The sequence below is a fragment of the Lepidothrix coronata genome, unplaced genomic scaffold (genome assembly GCF_001604755.1).
Source record: "Lepidothrix coronata isolate B3197 unplaced genomic scaffold, Lepidothrix_coronata-1.0 Scaffold174, whole genome shotgun sequence".
Classification (NCBI taxonomy): Eukaryota; Metazoa; Chordata; class Aves; order Passeriformes; family Pipridae; genus Lepidothrix; species Lepidothrix coronata.
The window spans coordinates 133,284-158,102 of NW_016690354.1; the positions used below are offsets into that span (position 1 = coordinate 133,284).

A 24,819-nucleotide genomic window follows, 5' to 3' on the forward strand; every position below is an offset into this window, starting at 1 on the left:
CCTAAAGAGGAGACAAAAGAGGCTCCCATGGCTGAAGGGGAGGAGGAGGATGACAGCGATGACGATGTTGAACCGATTGCAGAATTCCGATTTGTACCTAATGACAAATCAGCCTGTAAGTGAGGGGGAAGTTGTGTCTTAATTTAAAGTCCTGGCTATATGTGGAAGACAGTGGGGTACAGAGATGTAAATGCCATGATTTTTGAGTGCCCTTTTAATTCCTTGATTCCTGTGTGCTGAAAAGAACAAAGCAAATTTTTTTATCTGGCTTGAAGCTGGAATATTTCAAGCAGCTGGTTCTCAAGGAAAATTCTAATGCTTTAAAATAGAGACTTGAGTATAAATACATGGAGAGAACATGTATGGGAAACGTCTTTTAAATTACTAATTCAGTGATATTTGAGTCAGCGACAATTTCATTAGGAAAATGTTAATACCCAGACACTACCATTGGAAAGCAGTCATATCCTGTCTGGTGTGGAGCTTACAGTTGGATTCAAGTTTTAAGAATCTGATGAATGAGATCCTGCAAGGATTCCTGTAGTGGGTAACCACAGGTGGAATTGTCCATAGTCCATTTCACCTTTATCATCAGTGAAATTACGGAGAAGTGCTGTTAAGGGGATAAAGCACCAGGCTGGGATCTACATGTTTCCTGCATGGCTGCTGACTTGTGAGATGATGTTTTCAAATATGAATTCAGTGGTGGTTCTGTTAAAGGAATATTCTTAATCTCTTTGATCACTCAGTCCAGGGTTTCTTGCCTGTTGTTTTGGGGTACTGGTGTAGAAACAAGGGAGGTTTGCACTCACTTGTGTTCCTGCAGTGGAAGCCATGTTTTCAGCCATGTGTGAATGCCAAGCTCTGCACCCAGACCCGGATGATGACGATTCAGACAACGATTACGAAGGGGATGAGTACGATGTTGAGGCCCGCGGTTGGTAACAGTTGCTTCTTTTGAAATACCTGTCAGCACTTAGACACCTGCTATCTGTTTATTACTCGTCTTGCCAAAACATTCTTTTTGTCACAGACACAGTATAGAAACACATAAATCTGCAGGGAATATGTAGTTTAGCTGTCACAAATCACAGGAATTCAGCAAAAGCGTTGTTCTGGTTCTCAAAAGGCCACAGATGCAAACAGCAGGCTTTCCTGTGCCCAGTGGCTGTGCTAGCCCAGGTTCAGTGCCCATGCTGCAGTGTGGTCAGTTCACATCACTGTGTGCATTCTGTACCTCATGTAAGTAGCTTTTTTATCTCAGTTAGTTAATCTGAGCATAACTTGCCTAGCTGATGTCCTACTCCTCCACCCCTGCATGTTGCAGGCTCCTAAACTTAGGTCTGATAAACACAAACTTGTTTTTGCAGAGCTAGAACAAGGTGACATCCCAAGCTTTTACACGTATGAAGAAGGATTGTCACATTTAACTGCAGAAGGTCAGGCCACGCTGGAGAGGTTAGAAGGCATGTTAGCCCAGTCTGTCAGCACTCAGTACAACATGGCTGGAGTGAGAACAGAGGACTCAATAAGGGAGTTTGAAGGTAAGAAATGCTTTTGTTTTACCAAAGAATATCTTCATCAATGACATAGCCAGTGGGATTGACTGCACCCTCAGCAAGCTTGCAGATGACACCAAGCTGAGGGGTGCAGTTGATATTCCTGAAGGATGGGATGCCATCCAGAAGGACCTGGACAGACTTGAGGAGTGGGCCCATGGGAACTTCGTGAGGTTCAACAAGGCCAAGTCCAAAGTGCTGCACGTGAATTGGGGCAACTCCTGGTATTGATGCAAGCTGGGGGATGAAGGGATTAAGAGCAGCCCTGTCAAAAAGGACTTAGGGGTGCTGGAGGATCAAAAGTTGGACATGAGCTAGCAATGTGGGCTCCCAGCCCAGAAGACCATATTCTGGGCTGCATCAAAAGCAGCGTGGCCAGCAGGTTGAGGGACCTGATTCTGCCCCTCTATTCCCTCTGGTGAGGCCCCACCCAGAGTACTGCATCCAGCTCTGGGGTCTGGAGCGTAAGAAGGACATGGACCTACTGGAGCGAGTCCAGAGGAGGTCATGAAGATGATCAGGGGGCTGGAGCACCTATCCTATGGGGACAGATTGAGAACAGTTGGGGTTGTTCAGCCTGGAGAAGAGAAGGCTCTGGGTACATGTTATTGAGGCCTTTCAGTACTTTAAGATAGGGACAGACTTTTTGGAAAGGCTGGTTGCCACAGCACAAGGGGAATCACTTCAAACCAAAAGAGGAGAGATTCAGATGATAAAAGATTTTTTACCATGAGGGGGGTGAGGCAGTGACACAGGTTACCCAGAGAAGCTGTGAAAGCCCCATCCCTGAAAGTGTTCAATACCACGTTGAATGGGGCTTTGAGAAACCCTGTCTAGTGGAAGGTGTCCCTGCCCATGTCTGCAAGGTCCCTTCCAACCTAAACCATTCTGTGATTCTGTGATATGAAAGCAGTGGTTCTCCAATCTGGGTAATCCATAAACACAAGGACAGAGCAAGTATGATGGTGTGAGTCATACTTCTCTGCAAAAGGTATCACCCGCATGCCTGTGGCCCTACAAGGCAGGGTGTTGCCAGCTGTGTATTGAGGGCTGCTCTGTTAGAGAGTGAGCACTGCTGTGTTAAGAATGCTTGATTCTTCACAGTATAATTTCCTGGAATAGTGGTAGTGTGAAGTGGATTTAGGATTAAAAAAAAATTAAACTTGCCAGTCTACACTGGGATTAGGAAGCAATCTCTACTCTAGATGAGTTGTAGTTTTTGTTTGTTTTTTTTAATACCCTAAATTGTAAGTTAATAATTGTCTTAACAGAGTTCAGGGTGAATTCAGAAACAATGAAAGATACTGAAAGAGATGTAAAAAAAAGATCTAGTTTTCTGAAGGATTCTGTCTTTTAATTTTACTGATTATTCAAATATGTATTTAAGGAGTAAAATCTCTTTCTGTTGGGTGAAAAAAACCGGATCTCTCAGACTTTGCCTTTTCTGCATCCTCTTTTCAGTGGAGCAATATATTACTTGGGAGAAGAACAGGGAAGTAGTTTAATAGCATTGCTTTTTTTAATCTATATAAATTGCAGTGCTTTTAATATGCCCTGATGTTTTTGAAAGATGGAGAATGATGCAGCAGTTGTGGATTTCTAGCTATCGGCTTGTGTAGAACAGTCAACAAAATAATAACTAACTTGTTCTCATCCAGAGGGAGGATTTTTTTAATCTTATCTGTTTTGTTTGTTGTTTACAGGTTCTCTTTGTTCTGCAACTTCAAATAAATTTATGTCATGTAAAGACAACTTTAGGTGATACACTCCCGTTTTAGCAGTGCCCTTTGTTTGAAAATTTAGTCAGGTTTCTGAACCCCAAAATTTTGAAAATGAATATAAATTGAACAGCAAGTATGTCACATGTCTCAGAGTCATCTTCATCAGATTTGTTTATTTTCCTAACCTTATTTGCTATGGTACTGCTGCTTGGTTTTCTGCAATTATAAATCTCCCCAGGGCTACTCAGTTTCAGAATTACATTAATGTTTGACATTGTGGCATAGAGCAATTGTTCTTTTTTTCAACTTGATGATTGTTGAGACTGGTTTCAGAACAGGATCTAACCTCTTTTTGCTAGAGCATAATTAGAGGTATTCAAAGGAATTGTTACACCATTTGTTACGCTGAAACTTCATTTAAAACATGAAATAGTTTTAATCCAGTGTTTAAGTCTTTCAATAAGACAGGGTGAGGTGAGGTTGTAGGAAGCAGTGACATCTTTAAATGACCATCCAGTAGAGCTGGAACAAACCCAGAAACTCGCGAGCACATCAGTGTTTCCTTAAGCTGCTTTCAGGAGTTCAGAGGAGTTTTCTGTCGTCTTGTCAGCAGAGGGCATCTGCACTCTTTCCCGTGAAAACATCATCCACTTGGTTACAGAGCATTGGCTGTTTCTTTCAGATGGGATGGAGGTGGACGTAGCACCAGTAGTCGCCGGGCAGTTTGAAGACGCAGAAGTCGATCACTGAGGAGGACCTACGCTGCTGTAAGTTCCTCTGACTTCCAATAGCAGCAATGCTTTTCAGTCCTGCAGAGCCTTCCCTCTCAGTAATGTGTGTAATGTATGTGATCCCAGATCTCCTTCGGGAAATGTTTCATGATCATATCAGTATGATGGTGACGATTTAGAGGATGGAAAAGGTAGCTGTAGTTAGCACAAGTGTGGAAAGATGTTCAATGATCTGTCCAAAATGCCTACTGGCATCACCCTGCAGAGGCAACCTGTCTGGAAGACAGGTCAGCCCTTTAGTTGATTTAAGAACTGTCCAATCCCAAAGGCTCTTAGATGCTGGTATACGAATGCTGGAGCCATCCCTGGGAAGTTACTGTCCTTAGTATGTTTTGCCCTTAGTGTGCAGGATTGCACAGGCCATTTAGGGAGGCAGGACAGTTCACAGTGCTGAAAGTCCATCTCTTCCTTCACCGTAAGTGGAGCAGGAACAGTTCCTGGTAAAGTAACTGTGCAGTTCCTGGTAAAGTTACCATGCAGTCTGGATGGGATTGCTATCAGGACTGCACAGCTTACAGGCAACACCCTGCTCAGGTGGTTGTGCCAGTGTGCCCTCTTGCCTACCATCACGTGTGCTGCTTTCTCCTGTTATTAGTGTTACAAGATGTGCCAGTGTTTCCTTGCTGGTGCTAGGTGCGAGAGGAAGAGCAGCTTTTTCTGGGACTGTCTGTGGAAATGCACAGGCACAGCGGGGGGGTGTGATCACTACTGCACAGACTGCACATGGTGCTCCAGTGGTGCTGCAAGGTCCCAGTTCTTCTGCCTCTTTCGTAAGCGAGACTGACAGTCCTTACCCTAAAGTGAGTGTCACACCATCCCACTTGAAACACCAGAGAAAACAGTTGTGGAGCAGACAGCCAGAAGCTTGGAGGAGGATGGAGGAAAGGGCCACAAATAGGAAGATGACACACTGAAAAAAGTCAGTGGAAAGTAGTTAATTAGGGCTTACAGTGTCACTGAGAAAGAGGCCACAGTCCCCGAGTAAGGCTGTTGCGGAGGGGTGATGCACAGCTGCTTTCCTCCTCTGTTGCTTTTCTTTGTTGTTGCAGTTCGGAAAGTCTCAGAGTAGTTCTGTGTTCTCTTACCTCAACCACTGCCAGTGGTGCTGAATTGGTATTTATCGTGTCAGAGCTCAAACTTTTCTGCAGTCACACTTCTACCCTGGGAAGGACTTTGCAGAACAGAGACGAGTTCTTCCAAAAAAGTCCAGATACTGGTTGTCCTGCCACTGGATGGTTACCCAGTTTGGTAAAGGACAGACTTTAAAATTAAAGGAAAGCCTTTAGATGTAGATCAAGTACCTCTTAGAGAGTGAATGGAAAGTTTGGCTCCGATGACTCCATCTCCAAGATTACTCTGGTCCGTGGTTTATTAAAAAAAAAAAAAATCATGCTGTGGAAAAATTCAGATTTGAGTGCTTTATTTATTATCCGGGTTTAAACTTGAGCTGGATTAAGGAGAGTTAGTGGCTCATAGCAGATCTCTAAGGAGTCTGAAAGTGCTGGTGGAAATCTTCTAGCAAAGCGCAAAATACACCCAGTAAGAAGTAGTTTTGGTCATGGAATTCTTCCTGCTGCTTACTCCATGCCTTCCATGGCACAGCACATGGCTGTCGGAGATTAATGTTGTGAGAGGTAACTGGACAGGGATTCTTTCTGTCTTTTGCTTGTGCTGATCAGAGCTGAGGAGCTGATCCCTGTCCGAGCAGATAAGTGACCTGCCTGTGCAGTGTCAGGTGTTGGCAGTGACGTGGCTGCAGGTGGCAGTTCGGGAGCCATGAACTCAGTGGCCCTTTTTAAGTAACTGCCAGCCTGAGTGTGTTGATGTAATTTAAGTAAATTCAGAAATCTAGGATCTAAGGCAGCAATATATAACTGAAGGTGCAAAGTGACAAGGACACTCTCGGAGCTCTGTGCTAATGACCCTGCTAACAAGTTTGAGCATGAGGGTGCCTTGGCCCTGCACCCTGAAAATAAGGACGGAGAGGGAGCCTGCTGTGATCCTATGGGCACTCCGTGGAACAGCTCAGCCCTTTTAACCTCCTGAACTGCAAAACAATCTACACGAACATCTTGTTGGTTAGCGCAGTGCTCTGCCTCTAAAGCTCTGCCCCTGTGGGACGCTCATGTTGTGTGTCACTGCTCGTTACTCAAATGGGATGTGACAGTCTCCTGCTGAAGCTCCTGGAAGACTTGCTGATGGTTGATGTGGGACATTTCCACTGTTCTTGCAAGAAGCAGTGTTTTGTCTGCTGCATCACGAGGCTGCAGTAATTGTTCCTAAGCAACTGATGTGTCTGTGTGTGGCGGTGCAGCGGGGTCTGCCAGGGCACCCTAGTACATGCTGTAAGCACATGCTGTCCTTAGCTGACCTCAGTTTGGAGCTGCTGCCAAAGGCAAAGATGCTCAGCCCTTCTGAAAATTAGTGGGTTTGCAGTAAAGTGCTGCCCTCTGACTGCAAACAACAGAGAGTTACTACTCTGTAAAGGTTAATATTCTTTTGATGCCAATTATGTAAACTTGGGTGTCTTGTGTCTTTCAGATTCCTCTTGTGGCACTTCCAGAATAAGCTGTAAAACGGAAGGCATTGCAGTGACTATCGGTAGTTAACCTTTTTTTTAAATGACCTAAGCTTAGACATCTAGGTCAATAAATGCTTTTAGAGTTGTTTTAAACAGGGTTTGACATTTGTGACCACTATGGGGTTATTTAAAAAAACAAAACAAACAAAAACAATAAAACCTCTTGCATCTAACACTTGAATGGGGCTAATCGGGGTCATTTCATAGTATCACAGAATGATTTGGGTTGGAACATCCCAGTTAAAGATCTAGTTCCAACCCCCCTTGCCATGGGCAGGGATGGCATTCAGTAGATCAGGTTGCTCAGGACCCCATCCCAACCTGGCTGTGGAACACTTCCAGGGATGGGTTTACTCTCTGAGCAACCTCTCTGGCCTTTTAAAGAAGCCTTTGTAGGAATTCTAGGACTTGAGAAATAAAACTGTAAGTAGAACAGAATTTTAGATTGTCCTGGAATTTTCCATATTTTTTTACCTGTTCATTGACTCCATGGTGTAGAATGGAAATAGAAGTGTGACAGCTAAAAGCAAATAGGGTTGGCCAAGGATTAAAAGCAAAACTAAATTAAAAGCCCCACAAGTAACTGGCTTTATCATTTCAGTGCTATCCCTTTCATTTCTCTGAGAAGCAGAGTTTGGGAGTAGAGGAGATGGAATAAAGTCTGTAATGTCCGGAGAAAGAGAACTGTTTTGTGTCTTTATATTAAATGTTAACATTGTTAAATAAACTACGATTTTTGTATCTCACAACCAGCTCTGTGTTGTAGTTCTCAGTCCTTTTGTTCGGCAAACAGCTTCAGCCCTTGAGTTTCAGCACTCTCTTCTGTAACAAAAAACCTCCAGTGAAGCCATTTTCATCATTTACCCAGATGTGAGGATAAAAGGGTGGAATATTTGCAGAGTGCGCCTGTGATAGAATTAGTCTGACACACCCCAAACTGAGGAACCTGGCCTTAGATTGCCAAGATCTTGGTCCTACTGCAGCTTTTCCTGTTTCATGTCTCTGTGGGGTGGTGTTTTTGCCATGGGGCAACGTCACCAAATTCAGGTTGTTCCCACTTCCCCCCAGTATTGAAAGATAACAAACTTCTGTTTTCCTTTGAAGTTGACTTGTGATTCTTTTTTGGGGGATATTGTAGTGTTGGTATATGAACAGTTTTCTTTACTGGCTCTACACTCTTGGAATTGTATTGAGTGGTCCTGCCCTGCTTAGCACATTAGGATGTGATCTGGTTTCAAGGTACCTGGTAATTATAACTACCCTTTGTTGAATATTCATTAGGAATGCCAGTCAAATTAGGGATGTCTTAATAGTGTTGTGAACCATAGCTGAATAAATGAGGTATTTAGCATGTTACACAACAAGACACTCTACAAGAACGTCTGTACTAGCCCCTATATATGCATATGTATATATGTGTTTATGTAAATATGTGCATGATTTTGTTAGGGATACAGAGCAACAAAGGAGGGTACTGAGTGATGTGTTGATTTTGGCACTGGGATTTGGAGAATCTTAGCATGGTAAAACTGTACCAGCACCATAGTTTAGGCAAAAGGCTCATTCAACTCTAACTCAGCAGTCACTGTTAAAACACACTGGTGGGTTTTTCTGTGTGTATGTAAATCTGAGTTGCAGCGTGGTCTTTCTGTTCTTTTCCACACTAAACTGCAGACTGTTACATACCCTGGCATTTGGGCACAGTTAACCACAGGGCAGCTGGACTGTACACAGCTCCTCTCAGCATTCTCACTACATCCGAGCACTAGGAAGCTCCAAAGGGAGAATTTGTGTTGTACCAATGTGGAGCTCCAGGAACAGAAATCTTGTCTTCTAGCCCAGTCAATGGAGCAAAATTAATTTTGGTGAGGTGGAAACAAACCTGGATGAGCCCTGAAGGGTAGCACTGAGAAGTGTCTTGTGTGAATTGACGAGTTTTATTTCCAATAAAACTTTGCATTTAGGCTATGTGTAAGTGTTGTGTACTTCATAAGCATTCATTGCTTTGAATGTTAAATACTCATTTTTGTCTGTCCTACCAAAAATAGTTAAATTCTTCAGTTCCTAACTTGGGTTTATTTTTCATTGTTTCTGCTACTTTTTGTTTTGTGGTGTTTTTTGTTTGCTTGTTTTGTGTTAATTTAGTCAATTTAAGGCTTGTCTATTTCTTAGTGATTTTTATTTCAATTTTATATTCTACTTCTAGTGGCTATAAATAGAGCAACTACTTGTTAATCACCCAGGTCTGTACCAACTTCTTTTAAACTATATGTTATGCCAAAATAAACAATACAGATGTGGAGAAGTCATATCTGTTACGACCTTTTCAGTTTATGGACTTTGCTTTTGCAGGCCTTCAGAAATGACACGGAAGTAGGGCCTCTAATCTAACAAATCTTGGCTGCCCTGTGGGTTTGTCTCTCTGTTTTTATGCTCTTTGAGGTTTATTTTTGGGACCTTTACCCTGTGGGCTTCATGGGCTCAGAGGAAACATCAAATCGTGTAAATTATGAAAGGTTTGTTTCCATAAGAAATGAGGCTGAAAAGTGGGGAAAAAAATCTGTAAGGCATGGAACACTTTAAAAATAGGTAAAAGGTATAAAAAGCAGTAAAGCAAGGAAAGGAAGTTAGAACCCCCCCAAAGTATCTGTTTTAGAAGCAGAACATGGTATAAAAGTAAATATTTTTTCTGAGGATCACCTCTTACCAGGCTCAGTGTGCCCGTGTGTGGTCTTTACCATGAACAGTTTTACCAGAGACAATTTCCTTTAGCAGGCCAACACACTAGTGTCCATGAGCTGCTGAATGATAACCCAGTTATCTAGTTCTAGTTCACTGTATTAACAGGCTAATTTTTTTTTATTATTATTTTAATGACTGAATACAGGGTCGTGGTTAGGAACTCTTGTATGTAAAGCATGTTCAAACCATTGATTTCATTTTCATTTTGCAATATAATCTTAAAGGTACCTTGGAAAATATAAGTGAGAAAAGATTTTATTGCAACAAGTTGGAAATTACATGAAAATATTTACTTCCCGAACTCTTGCAAAAAAGATAGCTGGCAATAGTACCTGTTAAATACTTGGTTCATAATTTTACTGTGAAAAAAACCCCATCTGATTCCCTTTCTCTTAGAACATGGTTTGTAAGGTGACTTGGATGCTGAGTTTGGTGGCATGCTACTGAGATCTTTGTAGAACTTGTTAACCATCTCTCCTTTTAAACCTAGTAACTATAAAGTGAAAAACTGAATTTACTACTAAATTTGAAAAAATTATTTTGGCATATTTAAAAATTAAGCTGCATCCAGAAGAAGAAACTTCATGCTAGAAGCAGAGCTTCCAAGGGTGGCACCTGTCGGTGGTGCTTGCCTTAGCTGAGGCTATAAAGGGCATGTTTGTGCCAATTTGTGTCTGGAGCTTTCCTGTGGTTTTTAGCTCTGTTATTTATTCTCCTATATTGCAGATTCATTTTAAAAAAAAAAAAATTGGTAAAAGCTGCATAAAATTAAGGACAAATTGAATACCCCATGACTCATCCCTATGAAGAGGCAGCAGTAATCTCTGATACAAAGTAGGGGCAGTTGCCTAAAATGCCCTTTTACTTGTGTGTCTGCAGAATTTTATGGTACTTTACTACTGCTTTTTCCAACCAAGGTAAACATTCGACAATCTACAGTGGGCCAGGATGCGGCAGAGCCTTCCCGACAGGAAGTGAGAGGTTACTTACCTGCACTCAGGTATTACTAAAACAATGCTGGTCCTACAGACTTTCAATTTTGGTGTAGGGTGCCTCTAGAATAGAGCTGTGGAGACTCTTCTAGGGAGTAGTGTAGCCTTTCTTCCTCTCAGAGATACATATATGGCAAGTAGGAATATGATGATGTCAATATAGATCTTCAGCTCCTTTTTTGCAGGTGCCTTCTATAGGAAAAAGTCCAATAAATTCAAACCTCAAAAGGACTGGGTATTTCTCTAAAATTAGTTTTGCCTGGTGTTGTAATAAAGGTCAGCAAATGGCACTTATGGCTAAAGTGACAAAGTTTCAGTATTTTAACAGTCCTTCACATTCATATGGCTTAACTGAAAATGGTGGCAGATATTCCCAGAATCCCAATACGCACTTACAAAATTACTATTTGAATACAAAGTGATAAGTTAATATTTCAAACGTGAAATCTGAAAATGCAATTGAAAGGTGATGTGGAAGTCTATGTTAACAATTCTTTGAAAGCTTCATGTCTGCAGATGTTGAAAATAATTTTTAATGTAGTACTGCCAGATTTCAGGATTTGATGTCTCAGGATATCCGAGGAAAGATTTCATCCCATATAAAAGCCACAAGTATTGTACCTGAAATGAGAAATTACAGAAAGGACCTTTATTTAAATGTATTTGAGCAGGACGCAGTACTGATATTGAAAATAAGCATTATGTTCCAAGTATTTGAGTGTCTAACATGCAATACAGCATAGATTGCAGAAAAATTGAATTTTCTGTCAAAAGGGTTAGAGGCAGTCAGCACTTTTTCCAAACACAATTTTTTTTCACAAAGAAAGCTTCAACAACCATGCAAGTGGTCCTTATGAGTTCATAATCCTGTTTTTCTTAGTATATTTAATGTTTTAACTCTGCTCTGTGTAAGCCAAGCCAAAGTCAGAGCAGTTCGACTAGGTGAATCCAACACGTGCACCTTCCTGTTGCTGTATCAAGGCTCCTTTCTTTGTAGCTGGATGTATAAATGACTGAACCAGCAGCTTAACCTCCATTTCTCAGCTGAGTTTGTTAGCAGTGTCTATTTTAGTGCTGCCAAATCATGCTGCTGATCATTTTTAGGTGCTGCCAAGTGGCTATAGGATAATGGGTGTTTTTTTGAAGATCATTCTGATTTAGGGTTTATTCTGAAGCAGAAAAAAAGTGAAGTTAGAGATTGAATTTTCTTCATGAGCATCGTACAGTGTCTCAAGTCGGAAGGGGCCCATAAGGGCCATTGAGTCCAAAGGGCATCCAAATACAGTTTATTATGACCGTTTTTTTTTCTCCTGGGAAAAAAATCAGCATATTCTCTTTCAGAAATGAAGAGGATCCTGGTTGACAGTGTTGCTCATACAGTGTAGCTTGTATTTTATGAAGCTTCTTAGATCACAAAAAAAAAAGCTTATTGGAAGGAATTCTCTCTAGTCCAGTCTCCCACTCGATGCAGGACTTTGCCTATGCTAGATGGGTCAGTGAGGCTTTCCCTAGCTGAGTCCCTAAAACCTCCACGCACTGTAGCACTTCTCCAAATAACTGGTTTCAATGTTGCTTCTGAAGGTTTTCTTGGAGACTGATCTGAACTTCCCACGCCACAATTTGGGGCGTTGCTGTTACTTGTTGCCAACAAGAACAGTTAATCTCTGGCATCCTTGTAACTTCTTTTGACATAAAGGTTGACTGTTCTTAAAACATATTCTCATCTTATTTTTGCAGCCTAAACAAGTCCAGTTCCCTCAGCATCTCCTTCAGATATCAGGTACTCTAGGCCCTTCACCATTTTAGTAGTCCTCCACTGACTGGATCCTGTTTTGTCCACATAGCTCTTGAACTGGGGGACTCCAGACAACCACGTTCCAGACGCCACCTCTCAAGCATTGAGCAGAGGGGGGTGATAATGTCCCATGATGATCCCAATTTGCTGAATCGTGTGCTTTGTCTTACTTACAGAGAGAACAAACTGTCGTGAACAAACTGTTGTGAACAGACTTTAATTCAGGTCACTGAATTAAATATGTTAAATATACGAAATATATTAAATATACTGAGAAATATGAAGTCCCAGTACTGACACCAGTATACTCTGCATGTTATTGGCCCTCAGCCAGGTGTCAAACCATTGACTGTTACATTTTGAGGTCAGTGGTTTAGCCTGTTTTTATTCCATTTAAGAGTCTTCATGGGTGACCCCACTACTTTAAAAATTGGATCAAGAATCCTGTGGGAGATGGTATCAAAAGCCTTACTAAAGTGAAGGTGTACTACATCCCTGCTCCCCCCTCATTCCCACATGCATTCATCATGGAAGGCAACCAAGCTGGTCAAGCACAGATTACCCTCACTACATCTGTGCTGATTGTTCCTGTGATTACCTTTGTGTTGTTTACATGGTTGGAAATGGATTCCAAGACTAGGTACTCCACCATCTTCCCACTGGCTGAGGTGAGACCAACTAGCTTAGAGTTCTCCGGCTTCTCTCTCCACCTCCTTAAAAGCTAGCATAGTATTAGCACATTTCCCATTGGCAGGAACCTCCTCCAACTGTTGTAACTTTTCATAAATGAAGGACAATCCTAACATCAGCCAACTCTACCTGCATTTCTAGGTGAATCCCAGTAGAGTCAATGGATTCACAATCACTGAGCTTATCCATTCCTACCCCGTTGCTCCCTCACTATTTATTGCCTCCTTTCCAAAACCTTACTGATTTACACAGAGGTTTGGAAGCAAAATTTTCTTGGGAAGACTCAACAGTTAAAAAAAGACATACAGTACCTCAGCCTTTTCCATGCCATCCATCACTAAGTTGTCTCCCCCATCCGCCAATGGACCTGAATTTTCTCTGGAATTTTTTTCTGATTAATATATTTGTAACTTTACATGTCCCTAGTCTTAGTTCCAGCTCATCTCTGACCTTCCTGATTTTGTTTCTAAGTGCAAAACTCTTATACTCCTCCTTTGCTGCCCACCCCTGTTTCAATTTCTTACATGCTGTCCTTCATTCATAGGGAAGCTCTTTGTCTAGCAAACAGGGAAAGGCTTTCTGTCAAAATTCCTAGTCTAACTACGTGACAGATTCTCCTGCACATGTAAATCTGTTACTGAGTTCTCAGTGAGCTTTTTTGAAAAAATCACCTTTCCATGGTATACTTTTGTCATTTATGGGAGCTTCCAAGGGAATTCTTACTGACTTAGCAATTCCCTACACAAGCAGAATTTTGTATTGAAGTCCAAAGTCTAAACAGCTCTGCTGTTTACCCTCCCAGTCTCCTTCTGGACCCTGAATTCTTGTAAGGACTAGAAACCAAGTGGCCACACTCGCCATCCATCCTTTGTAAGCAGGCAAAGTACAGGGTTACCACTCACCAGCCCTTTAGTATTTGAATCAGACTTAATTACTGACAGTTTTCTAGGAACTTCATGGATTGCATTCACTCACTGCATATGAGTTTCGCTGTCAGATGATTTCTGCAGAGCTGAAAACCCCTAGGAGATCAGGGTGAGGGAATAGGAGACTTCCAGTTGTTGAAACTCTCCTTTAGAGAGTTTTGTATGGCACACAGACTTGCAATTCTTGTTTCTTTGCTAAGTTCCATGCTTTAGTGTTCTGAACATGCTGAAGGGCTCTGAATATCCTGTCCTCTGAGCAGAAAGGTGAAAGTCTCACCTCTTGCCTTCTCCCCTGCTTACCTCCTCCATTTACTTCTACTGCTAAGTAACTTTTGTGGCACTTATTTTCCCTCCTGGTCAGGAAAAAACTTTTTCAACTAAGGAATGGTCTTTGTAGTAAAACTGATCTAAAGAAGTGGGTCTTGATTCTGGTTTTATAGTGTTAGAAACCTAGTAGAATGCTAGACCAGGTTAGACCAGGTTAGCCAGGTTAGACCAGGTTGGATGGGGCTTTGAGCAACTTGGGCCTAGTGGAAGGTGTCCCTGCCCCTGGGCTGTGGAACTAGATGGTCTTTAAGGTCCCTTTCAACCCAAACCATTCTACAACACAATTTTATGATATGCTAAGATGGCACCTGTCCAGGAAAGAGCATCTCATTTTACTGACCTCATGACTATGTTACCAGCTCTTCCCTTCAAAGCTTCCATTTCCCTGGTACTGAAAAAGCATCATTAGCTCAGTCCCCATCATTACTAATAATGCCTGGACAACTAATGTGAATTCCTTTGGCAGTAAAACAGAAACTATCTTTGTTCCACTGGTACATATTGTGTCTACGTTCACAGTGCAGAACTTAGGCCTGCCTGTGCTAAGTCATAAACACTTGCTGACATTCATACTTATTACAGGAATTAGCTGTTTAAAGCTGCAGGAGAATCACCTCACCAAAACGTCAGTGAAGTCATTTTGAAAAATCAAGTAATTAACTACAGTTTCAAGATTATATTCCTGAAAGACCATAAACCACTAGTTGGTTTGTTTATCCTAAAACAGAACTTCCATTTCATCTTCCTCTTGTGAAGGTGACAATCAATCTTCCTCTCGTTCCAAGTGTCCTTTCTGCGAAAATTGTTCTGAAGCTGATGGTTAAGAACTTGCTTACAGCTAGATGAGGGTATCAGTTACATACTGAACACTCTCCAATCTCCTTAGCCTTGTGGGTTTTTGCTCTGGCCATAAATGAGAACATACTGCACTTTGCACTGGCAATTTCAGGTTTCACGGTGTGCTAGTCCATGGTTCTGCATGAGGTAGTTATTACAGAAAATCACAAAAAAAGCTAATAGACTCCTAAAAGAATTCCCCAAAGGAAGAACAAAGTAATTTAACCACCTAAGATGCTGATGCTGTGAAAAGTAAATCATCAAGTTAGCATATCACTACAACTCTGCCAGTTTCTAGGAAGTCTGAAACAGTATTTCTGCTGACACGTGGATTCTGAAAGTAATTTTTACAACTAAATTTAATTCCCCCATCATCTACTTTTATGATTCTGCTTAGAAGTTCTTTTCAAAACAATTTTATTTATCATCTTAACAGGTCATTTTCCTAGATGCCTCATCATTTGGTCCAATTGTGGAAGAAAAAATTCTATTCCTATTATTTTCTTATTTTCAAAAAGTGTCAGAAAGAAAATCACTTCATGTTAGCTTTGTAGATCTGCACTCCCGTATTCACCAATTCAGTTTTCAAATGCAGCAATCTCCTCTATCCTCCCTCCTCAGACAGGTGTTCACAGCTCTTGGTTTGTAAGGTCTCTACGTATCCATGAAGCATCCTTGTTTTGTAATAAGCTATTTATACCACCAATAGAGTCCTCCACCCTTCACCTGAGATCTGTAACTAAATGGTGGTTGCAGTAGCAACACTGCACAAGAAGTGATGTGTCCTGAGTATCCAGATCTTTACAACTGCTCAGTCTGGAGTTTCTTTTTAATTTAAGACACAGAAATCAATACATTCTTTATGGATTTTCTAGATGTTAACTAACGACAAACCCCTGCTTATGAATTTTCATAGAAATGTAACATTACTCCCTAATCACATTCTAAATTCCTCAAGTCATGGGTCCATTTGAGTTAACATCAGCTGATTTTCTTATGTCAAAATCATCTGAAGGCTTTCTGCAAAGCTGTTCTGCAGAACACATCTTGACAAATAAGCAGAACATGGGGTTTCAGAATGCCTCCTGTTTCTGTAGATCACTTGCCAAAATATTAAATCCCAAGTACTTACAACCTGGAAAATCTCTAAACAGTTACCACATCGAAATCAGTTAATAAAACAGAAAGCTAAAGCTGAATGGTGAGAAATATTATGTGTTCTGTTAGGACCCGAGTGATGCTGATCAGCTTTGCCGAAGACATTTCATTAACTACTAACTGAACAGTTATCAAGCTTACTCTACTGTTCACTCATCCTGTTTGGAGATCTAATTTAACAAAATTATATTAAAGTAAATTTTAGATAGACTAAAACTTCGATCTTCATTTTTGACTGACTGAGAGTCGAGGCAAGTAGAACATGCACAGATGTGAACTCAAGAAGAGGAAGTTTTTTGTTATAATGGGAGCCCTTTGTTATGTTTCCTGTGTATATTTTATATCCTGTTGTGCCTTCATCACTGTTGTACCTTCTAATAGGATTAACAGTCATGAAAGAATTTAGGATTAGCAAACTGCTTCTTTATATACCCTCTAAGCAGAAAGCTCAAGAGTTGTAAGGACTAACTGTAAACAAACAGCCTGAAGTATCACATGCAGCATTTTCATCTGCACACAACTAGAAGTTAAATCAATAGGTTCCAAATTAAAACCATAATTTAACTTAGAAAAAATTCTAGTTGCTAACATTCCTAATTCTTAAACTGATAACAGATTGTTTCCAGCAGTGACTGGAACTGGAACACAGAATGAAAACTGCAAAGTTTAGACACTATGGAGAGAAGAAAGATTTGATATTATAAAAGTAGTAATCGAGAAAGCATATTTACAGACTTGTCCTAATACTTGTGGGTGTTTTTTAATTTATCATCCCCATGTTCTTGGATACTGTCACAAAACAAGACAAACCAGTGCTAACCAGTGTGTTTCTCTTTTTGAAGTTAATCAAGCTAATATTTACTTTCAGGTATCTTCTTCTCCTGTTTAGTATTCTGCTAGAATCTACAAGTGGGCCTCTGGTCAGTGTGATACCTCAAACAGGCTGGATTTTAATACCAGGGCATAAAGTCCCAAACAATAGGCAGTTTCAAATGTATCAAGCTCCAGAGTAAACAGCTGTTGGTTTATAACTAACTAGTTAAGCCTAACCTAAACACCAAACTTCTTCCATCTAGAATTGTGCTGTTGTGGTTCTTTGGTAGGTACATTTTCTTGCTCAAAGTATCCCAAATGTACTTAGACTTTGAACATGACATCTGGACTAAAAAATTGTACAGCATAATGTGGCTGTTTCTTAAAATAAATTAATTAAAACAGTAGATATTATTTTGTTAATAAAACTGGTGTTTAAAACTCAGTATGAGATACTTGATTGATGGGACAAGGAGTAATGGTTTAAACTAAAACTGGGCAGATTTAGACTAGATTTAAGGAAGTAGTTTTTTACAATGAGGGGGTGAAACACTGGTTGCCCAAAGAGGTGGTAGGTGCCCCATCCCTGGAAACATTCAAGGCTAGGTCAGATGGGGCTCTGAGTAACCACCTGCTCTAGTTGAAGATGCCCCTGCCCACTGCAAGGGGGTCAGACTAGATGATCTTTAAAGGTCCCTCCCAACCCAAGCCATTCTATGATTCACAAAACAGTGTCACAGGCACTCTACATGGAGCACTGAACAAGAGTAAAATACACAGCCTGCATTTGCAAAATGAAACCATGATTCTGAATGATTTTTACACATAAATTACAATTTACTATTTTGTGGATTTTATTTAAAGCAGAAAATGAGCACACTATCAAATAAAGAATAGCTATTTCCTGATTTTTGAACTATGTACTAAATAACACTTTCTCAAATACATAAAGTATTAAGAACTTACCTAAGGCTGGTGCTATCCAGTATACTAGTGAGTAACTCAAAAATTTGTCATAGAAACAATCTGCATGTAATGAAAATGCCAGTGCTGGGTTAAATATTGCTCCTGTGAGATTTCCACCTGCAACAAGATGAAAATAATGTAAACAACATGAAATCAAACCATCTTTCTTATTATTAAATTAATATTGAAATGCACACACAATATTAGAAGAAATGTGCACCCAGCAATAAAATGAATTAGCAGAAACCGTTTGAACAGATAACTTCAGAAGAGTTTATTTACCTGATGACATGGGTAACAGTTTAACTGTTTCTTAATAGGCTTTAAAACATCTGAAGGGCAGGCTATAACTTCCTTTATATCTTTGTAGCAAATATTCTTTAAAGAGATAAGTTTGGCCAATACTGAATGTTTCTATTGATAAAACTAGAAGCTGTTTTACTAACAGTCTTTTAGAAGCAGGAATTACACAAATATTAGTAAAGAACTACTGAGACCTCGTTACATTTCCATGTCACATGAAACACATATGCAAGATAATAGAAAAAAAATCTGTCAAGCACTGACAGATATACTGACAGCTGACCTCTGTACTTTATTGTAAGAACACTAATATCACCAATGTATAGAACGTTATCATATGGTATAATAACTGTGGGAAAAGCCTTCACAATCGTTCTCTATGCTGTCTGAAGAAAATAAAAGCAAATGCCACCCCATGTCTTGTAAAAGGAAGTCAAGCATCTTTCCCTGCTTCTGATTTCAGATGTAAATGAACTTGCCTAAACATATTCTAAATAACTAGATCCAAACACATTACACTGTGAGGATTAAACTGTAATTTCACTGCAGATGAACCTGGAGCTAAGTGTGTTTAATTCTGATGTATGTTGTTCCTCTCATTCCAATCCTGCAGAAATAGCATTACTCACAGCAAAATTATCTGTATTTCTGTACTATAAGTTACTAACCACCCCATATCTCTTTTATCTATTAATCTATTCCCATAAAATATAATTGTGTCTATTTAATTCCTTAAAGCTTACTCTTGATTTTTCCCCAAATAAGCTAGTGTGAGCTTTGAACTTACCCTTTGTACAAATACCATGCTGCTGCAATCCTTGTTTGCTATGAGCAATGCAATCATTTACCCAAAGTTTTAGTACAGTCTTTGTCATTGCCTTCTTCTGTTTTCTCTTTCTATATTCTCCTTATTATTTCTTTTACTGTTATTACAGTTCAGGAAAGTTTTTTTACCTACTCAGTTGACTGTGGTTTTACACTTGTTCTCAAGAGCATCTCAGGTTTGTTGTGCAGTCTGTTATTCTGCACAGTGACACATTAGCAACGTCCATGGTTGCCAGGAAGCCCAGCTACAATAATTTACTTTGCTTTAATCTATTTATGAATTAACTGCTTCTGCTTTTATATCAACAAACAGACAGTTGAAAGTAGAATTTCACTCTCAGGATGTGGTTGCTGAACACTGAACATTAGATAAGAGTTTTAACTGCTGTATTTCTTCAATATTCATTACTAATAACTATTGGAATATCAACCATAGGCTAGGGGCACTAGTATAATCTTATTTAAAATTATATATTAAGCACCTCAGTCTGTGTACCAGAAAAGACAAATTATTTTATGGCAAAAGAAATATAGCCTCTTTGATGTGGTACATATAAGAACTTTAAAAGGGGAAGGAATGTGTGCTCCACATAATGCGTGAGAAAATATTGGAGCTTTTGTGTACAGTACGTACTACTATAAAAATTTGCTCTGTGTAAGACTAAATGTAGAAAAAAAAAATCCAAATATTCTTAACTATGAAAAAGTGCAAGAAAAACTAAAGAAACAGCTTGTAATTTTGATAATACTATATAACCTGATGTTATTTGCTGGAGTGAGCTGCATGGCATACCTAAGTACCTTGTATTGGTACACACAACACTGACCTACCGAAATTTGTTTTTTCCAATAGGTCCATTTATTCAACCATAAAAATACAATTTAATGTTTTCGAGCCTTGTCTCTGCATCAATACATTTAGAAGGGTGGAAGCCACAGGGATGTGGCTATCCTCCAAAATTTTACCCAAACTAAATTGGAGTCCCTTCTTACAGTCCCTTTTCAGACAGCAATCATTCCCCATACAGGATACAGCTACCAAACTCAGAGCATAATTCAGGGAATGAAATACACTATACTGTTTATAAGATGTTTTTTCCTAACGTTTCTGGTTCATTCATAACTGTAACAGACACAGGTCCTGAAGGCACAATGGACTTTGTTTTTACAATCACAGTATAAAAAGAAATCGTTATCATAAATTTTATTTTGTAAATTTAATGTACCAGAGTTGCTAGCTAGAACCCTCTATCTGCCAAATTAAGTTTAAAAAAAATCATTATTCATTCAATACTCTATTTGATAGTTTTGTAGAAAAAAGGAAGAGTGTTACCGAGTTGCCTAAATTAGCATTGCTTTGCCTAAATTTGTGCTGGTTGCCTGGCCCTTTGGTGCTGGGTATGCAAGAAAGATCCATTCCTCTTAGAGAGGTACTCAAAGTCCTTAAATATATATATATATATATATAATTATATATACATATACATATATTTAAATATATAAACAAAGAGGTGTAGAAGATTTCCTGAGAATTACGAGAATTACCCAACCCAACTAAGTTTTGCATCTGTCTGCCTTCACAGCCTGTAAATGAGAACTTGGCCTGCTGGAGGCCACTATCTGTGACACCTGATTTGTAAGTCACTCTTAATGCATGTAAGAAACACTGAGGTGGAACAGACCTCTACGCCATGAGATCCACAGGATTTACAGGATTTATGCACCAGTCCATGGCTGCCTACTAGGCCCTTTGCTATTGCCCCAGTTACTTGCCATGCTGTCAGGATGCTGTGGGAAGGGGGTTCCAATCAGCAGCCCTCAAAATGGAGGAGTTAAGCCTCCACTAGAAAAAGAGATCTGTTACAGTGCAAACCTCTGACTTCATCACAGTAAGAAATGAATAGCAGCAGCCTGCACCCACACTTATTGTGTAATACCTCAAGTGATAGGAATCAGGGTTTATGCCTTCCTCTGCTTCAGAAAGCTTCAATCCACATCTTAGGAGTGGATAGTAAACACCAGGCTCATGCATGCCTGCTGCAGGGGGAGGATAACACTTCTCATCTTTCCTTTTGAACCTGAGTGTACAGCAAACATGCAAACCTTAGGAAGCTTGGAGCAGAGCAAACAAGAAAAAATTCGTTTTTCCACTAAGTATGGCATAAAACTAGGTTCAGGATCTATTCTCTGGAATACCCATGTATTTTTATAGCAGACTGGATTCCAGATTAAAAGAAATGCAAAGAAAAATGTCTAGGTAGCACAGGGTACAGACAGAAGGTGCAAAAGAAAGAGGCCTGGGTGCAGCAGGTCTGAGATTTCCTAGAACATGCAGATCAATTGCACTGGATAGTTTAACAAGTCCAAGTTTATGACATGGAAGGGGAAGTGGTACACACCCTTCTGCTGGAAAAAGAGAGAAGCCTGGCCAACAACACTGGGAATGAATTCTATGTTTGAACTAGGGAAGAGAAAGGCAATGTGACATATGTTACATGAGTATTTTCTAAGCAGGAAAAGAATGCTAAGAATCAGGAATGCAGATTTCTTTGCTTGTAGAAGAGAGAGGATAATATTTGGCTATACTTTCACCGAGCAATTCAGAAATATATTTAACGTCCTCAAATGCACCTTGCTTCTGCCTTCAAAAGTTAATTTTGAAAAGTAGTTCAAATTGCTAAGTTAATTCTCAAAATTCCCCATGGACTTCTTTTACCTTTTAGGCATTAGCTAATTTCAGCTAAAAATAATGAGTAAAGGTTTTTTCATTACTACATCTGAAAATTTGACTGTACATTGTTCCTGACGCTATTATGTTAAATAGCATAATAAGGTAAACCTTTTGGACACGACATCAGTGACACCACGGATGTTTGCAGATGAGAGATCTCCCTCTCTCATAAAAGGATTTGATAATTCCCTAGATAACTTCTTGTGTGGTGGGGGCAGTAGCACAATCAAGGAGTTCCGTAACCCTCTCTCTCTCACCTCTTCAAACTGTAGAGTTCTCCTTGCCAGTAGAAGGACTCAAGTGACCTAACAACTCTCGGCACTTCACTAGGGACAAAAGGGAGCATCAACAGCCGGAAGAAAGAAGTTCAGACTGACTCCCTTCACCTCTTCCCTCCCACTGCTCCAGAGAGGATGCGGAGGTGAGAGTGTCCCAGCTCTGGGAAGCATGAGGTGACAATCAGGTAGAGGCAAGGCTGTGGACACACACGGTATTACAGACACAGGAGGCTCTAATACAACACCTACTTTTTTCCTTTCTTTACATTTGGTTTCAAGAGGTATTACTTTATCATTTCTGTATGCAGTCTACAAATAACCATTCCCGTTTCTGATTTAAGGTAGTAGTTAAATAAACTGCACTGATATGAATTATGCATTATCTAAATACAGAGCTTCCCTACTGCCGGTCTGTACCCTGCTGTTGCACCATCAGCACTTTTTCCTGATACAAAGAGCGGTGCTCTCTTGCAATGCCACTTAGAAATCAGAGCACATACTACGAAATCTCTCACGCTGTATAAATAGTCGGATTATGAAACAATCCTTCACTGAGATATCTTAATACTTAACCATATTTTACTTGTGCATTTGACATATTTTTAAATTCATAACTCCTTTCATTCTTAACCCTGTACCTGACTGTAATGCAACCAGGTAAACTTTATATAAACTCCAAATGGACTCTGAATATGTAGGACAATAAACTTTCCTTGATGATATTTTTTTTGTAATCTACGAAAAAGAACTTTGCATCTTAACCTTTAAGAAAATAATAAAAACCCCTTCTATTACAACTTAATTGCAGGAACAGAGGAGAGAAAAAAAAAGAAAATACTAACCTGCATACACGAGCATGGTGATGAGAAGAGCAATCAAATGGACTCTGTATTTGGGATTAACACTTTCCGATCGCAGGACTGCCAGCTGGAAAACGACAGAAAAGAGCAGTTCTATGCAGAACGCCTGCATCTCTGTAGTCTGCATGGGGCTGCTGCAGCCCTGCGAGAGTGCTCCAAAATGTGGCTCTGCCATCTCTAGACTCCAAATAAAGTGCATGAACACCCTGGCAAGCACTGCAGCCACGAACTGAGCGGCAATCTTGAGTCCCCCCATCCTGAGGGATGCCCTGCCGCCCCACATGGGCTGCAGGGTCCCGCAGGGATTGCAGGTGCTGCCGGCCAGGGTGAGGCCGTGCAGGACGGTGAAGCCGTAGGTGAGGGTGAGGGCGGTGTGCGGCTTCGGCTCCACATTGCCGAGCAGGCTGAGCTCGTTCGTGCAGGCGCAGATCTGGAAGGTGCTGAACATCTCCACGAGGAAAGCGAAGAGGCGCGGGTGGGAGCGCAGCCGGCGGCGGGTCAGCCTCCTGCACAGCCCCACGGCCACCACCACGCCGGACATCAGCAGCAGGGAGCTCCCGAGCCCACCGACAGCCATGCCCGGAGCTTCACAGGCCCGAGGGCTCGCAGAAGGTCCAGCCCCACCACCTGCGGAGAGAAAGAAAGCAGGAGAGGGAGGGAAAATGCCCACCCTTGCCCTCCGAGGCGGGAGCCAGCTTCTGTCCCCACCTGCGAGGCGCCTGACTCACCCTCGGCTTGGCGGAGCAAAGGGCAGAGGTGAGGGCAAGGGGATCCCGCTTCCTGCCACGGCAGAGGTTAGAAGAAGGAAGGTCTGTCCCTTCGGTAGAAAACCGCGGGGCGGGGAGGGGGCTCAGCTTCCCCTCAGCCCCTCCGCCGCGGGACGGACGGAACACTCCTCTCACCCTCAGCCTGCCGGTGGGGAGGGCGGGCCGCCGCTCCCGCCCGCGGAGGGGACGGGAGGCGAGGCACTCCCGCGGCGGGCTCTGTGGCGCGGCCCCTCCGGGGCTGCGAGCGCCGCTCGAGCACCAGCTCCGCGCCGGCCGCGGGCTCCGGGCGCGCCGCCCCCTCCGGCGGGCGCTGCGGCAGCACCGCGCATGCGGGCGGGCGGGTGTGGGGCAGGGGCGCTGAGGGGAGGTTGGCGGGGCAGCGCCGCGGGTGGGAAAGCTGCGGTGTCACCGCCGGCTCTGCGGGCCCCAGCTCGGGCTGTCCGCAAAAATCAGATTGCTTACCCCGCTCTGTGCGACAAGCCAATAATTACACGCTCGAGAGAGAGACAGATTGATTATTTCAGAGTTGCACAAGCCCGGGTGCTCGGTGGTGTTCCACAAACAAGCACGCCAGCTATCAAAACTTTTTTTAGTGTTTATACATTTTAGCAAACAAAGGCATTACAGAATCACAGAATCGATTAAGTTAGAAAATACTTCTGAGATCGTCGAGTCCAACCTATGACCAAACACCACCATGTGAACTAGACCATGCACTAAGTGCCACGTCCAGTCTTTCCTTAAACACCTCAGGGGACGGTGACTCCACCACCCCCCTGGGCAGCCCGTTCCAATGTCTAATTACCCTTTCAGGATAATTAGCAACAAGGCTGGTGAAGGGACTGGAGCACAAGTCCTATGAGGAGCAGCTGAGCTGGGGCTGTTTAGCTTGGAGAAGAGGAGGCTCGGGGCAGACCTCATCACTCTCTACCTGAAGGGAGGTGGGTATCAGTCTCTTCTCCCAGGCAACCAGCAGTAGGACAAGAGGACACCGTCTTGAGCTGCACCAGGGGAGGTTTAGGTTGGACATTAGGAAGTAGTTCTTCACAGAAAGAGAGACTGGGCACTGGAACAGGCTGCCCAGGGAGGTGGTGGAGTCACCGTCCCCGATGGTGTTTAAGAAAAGACTGGACGTGGCACTTAGTGCCATGGTCTAG

General features: G+C 41.6%; 2 protein-coding genes across 2 annotated transcripts in view; one reads left to right on the top strand and one right to left on the bottom strand.

Annotated features, from left to right (window-relative positions):
* The window catches only part of CLNS1A (chloride nucleotide-sensitive channel 1A), a 12,137-nt gene extending 4,733 nt beyond the window's left edge, over nt 1–7,404 (top strand). Inside the window, exons 3-7 of the mRNA XM_017830088.1 lie at nt 8–115; nt 827–937; nt 1,371–1,544; nt 3,963–4,047; nt 6,613–7,404. Coding sequence (XP_017685577.1) covers nt 8–115; nt 827–937; nt 1,371–1,544; nt 3,963–4,030 — 461 coding nt within the window. The 3' untranslated portion in view covers nt 4,031–4,047; nt 6,613–7,404. The remainder of the gene's footprint in view (nt 1–7; nt 116–826; nt 938–1,370; nt 1,545–3,962; nt 4,048–6,612) is intronic.
* Nucleotides 7,405–9,631: 2,227 nt separating this feature from the next.
* Nucleotides 9,632–23,611, bottom strand: AQP11 (aquaporin 11). Its single transcript, XM_017830087.1, is given in 4 exon segments — nt 9,632–10,977; nt 10,979–11,007; nt 17,899–18,015; nt 22,878–23,611. Coding segments are annotated over 4 exon segments (828 nt in total). The 5' UTR covers nt 23,473–23,611; the 3' UTR covers nt 9,632–10,890.
* Between the last annotated feature and the right edge of the window lie 1,208 nt (nt 23,612–24,819).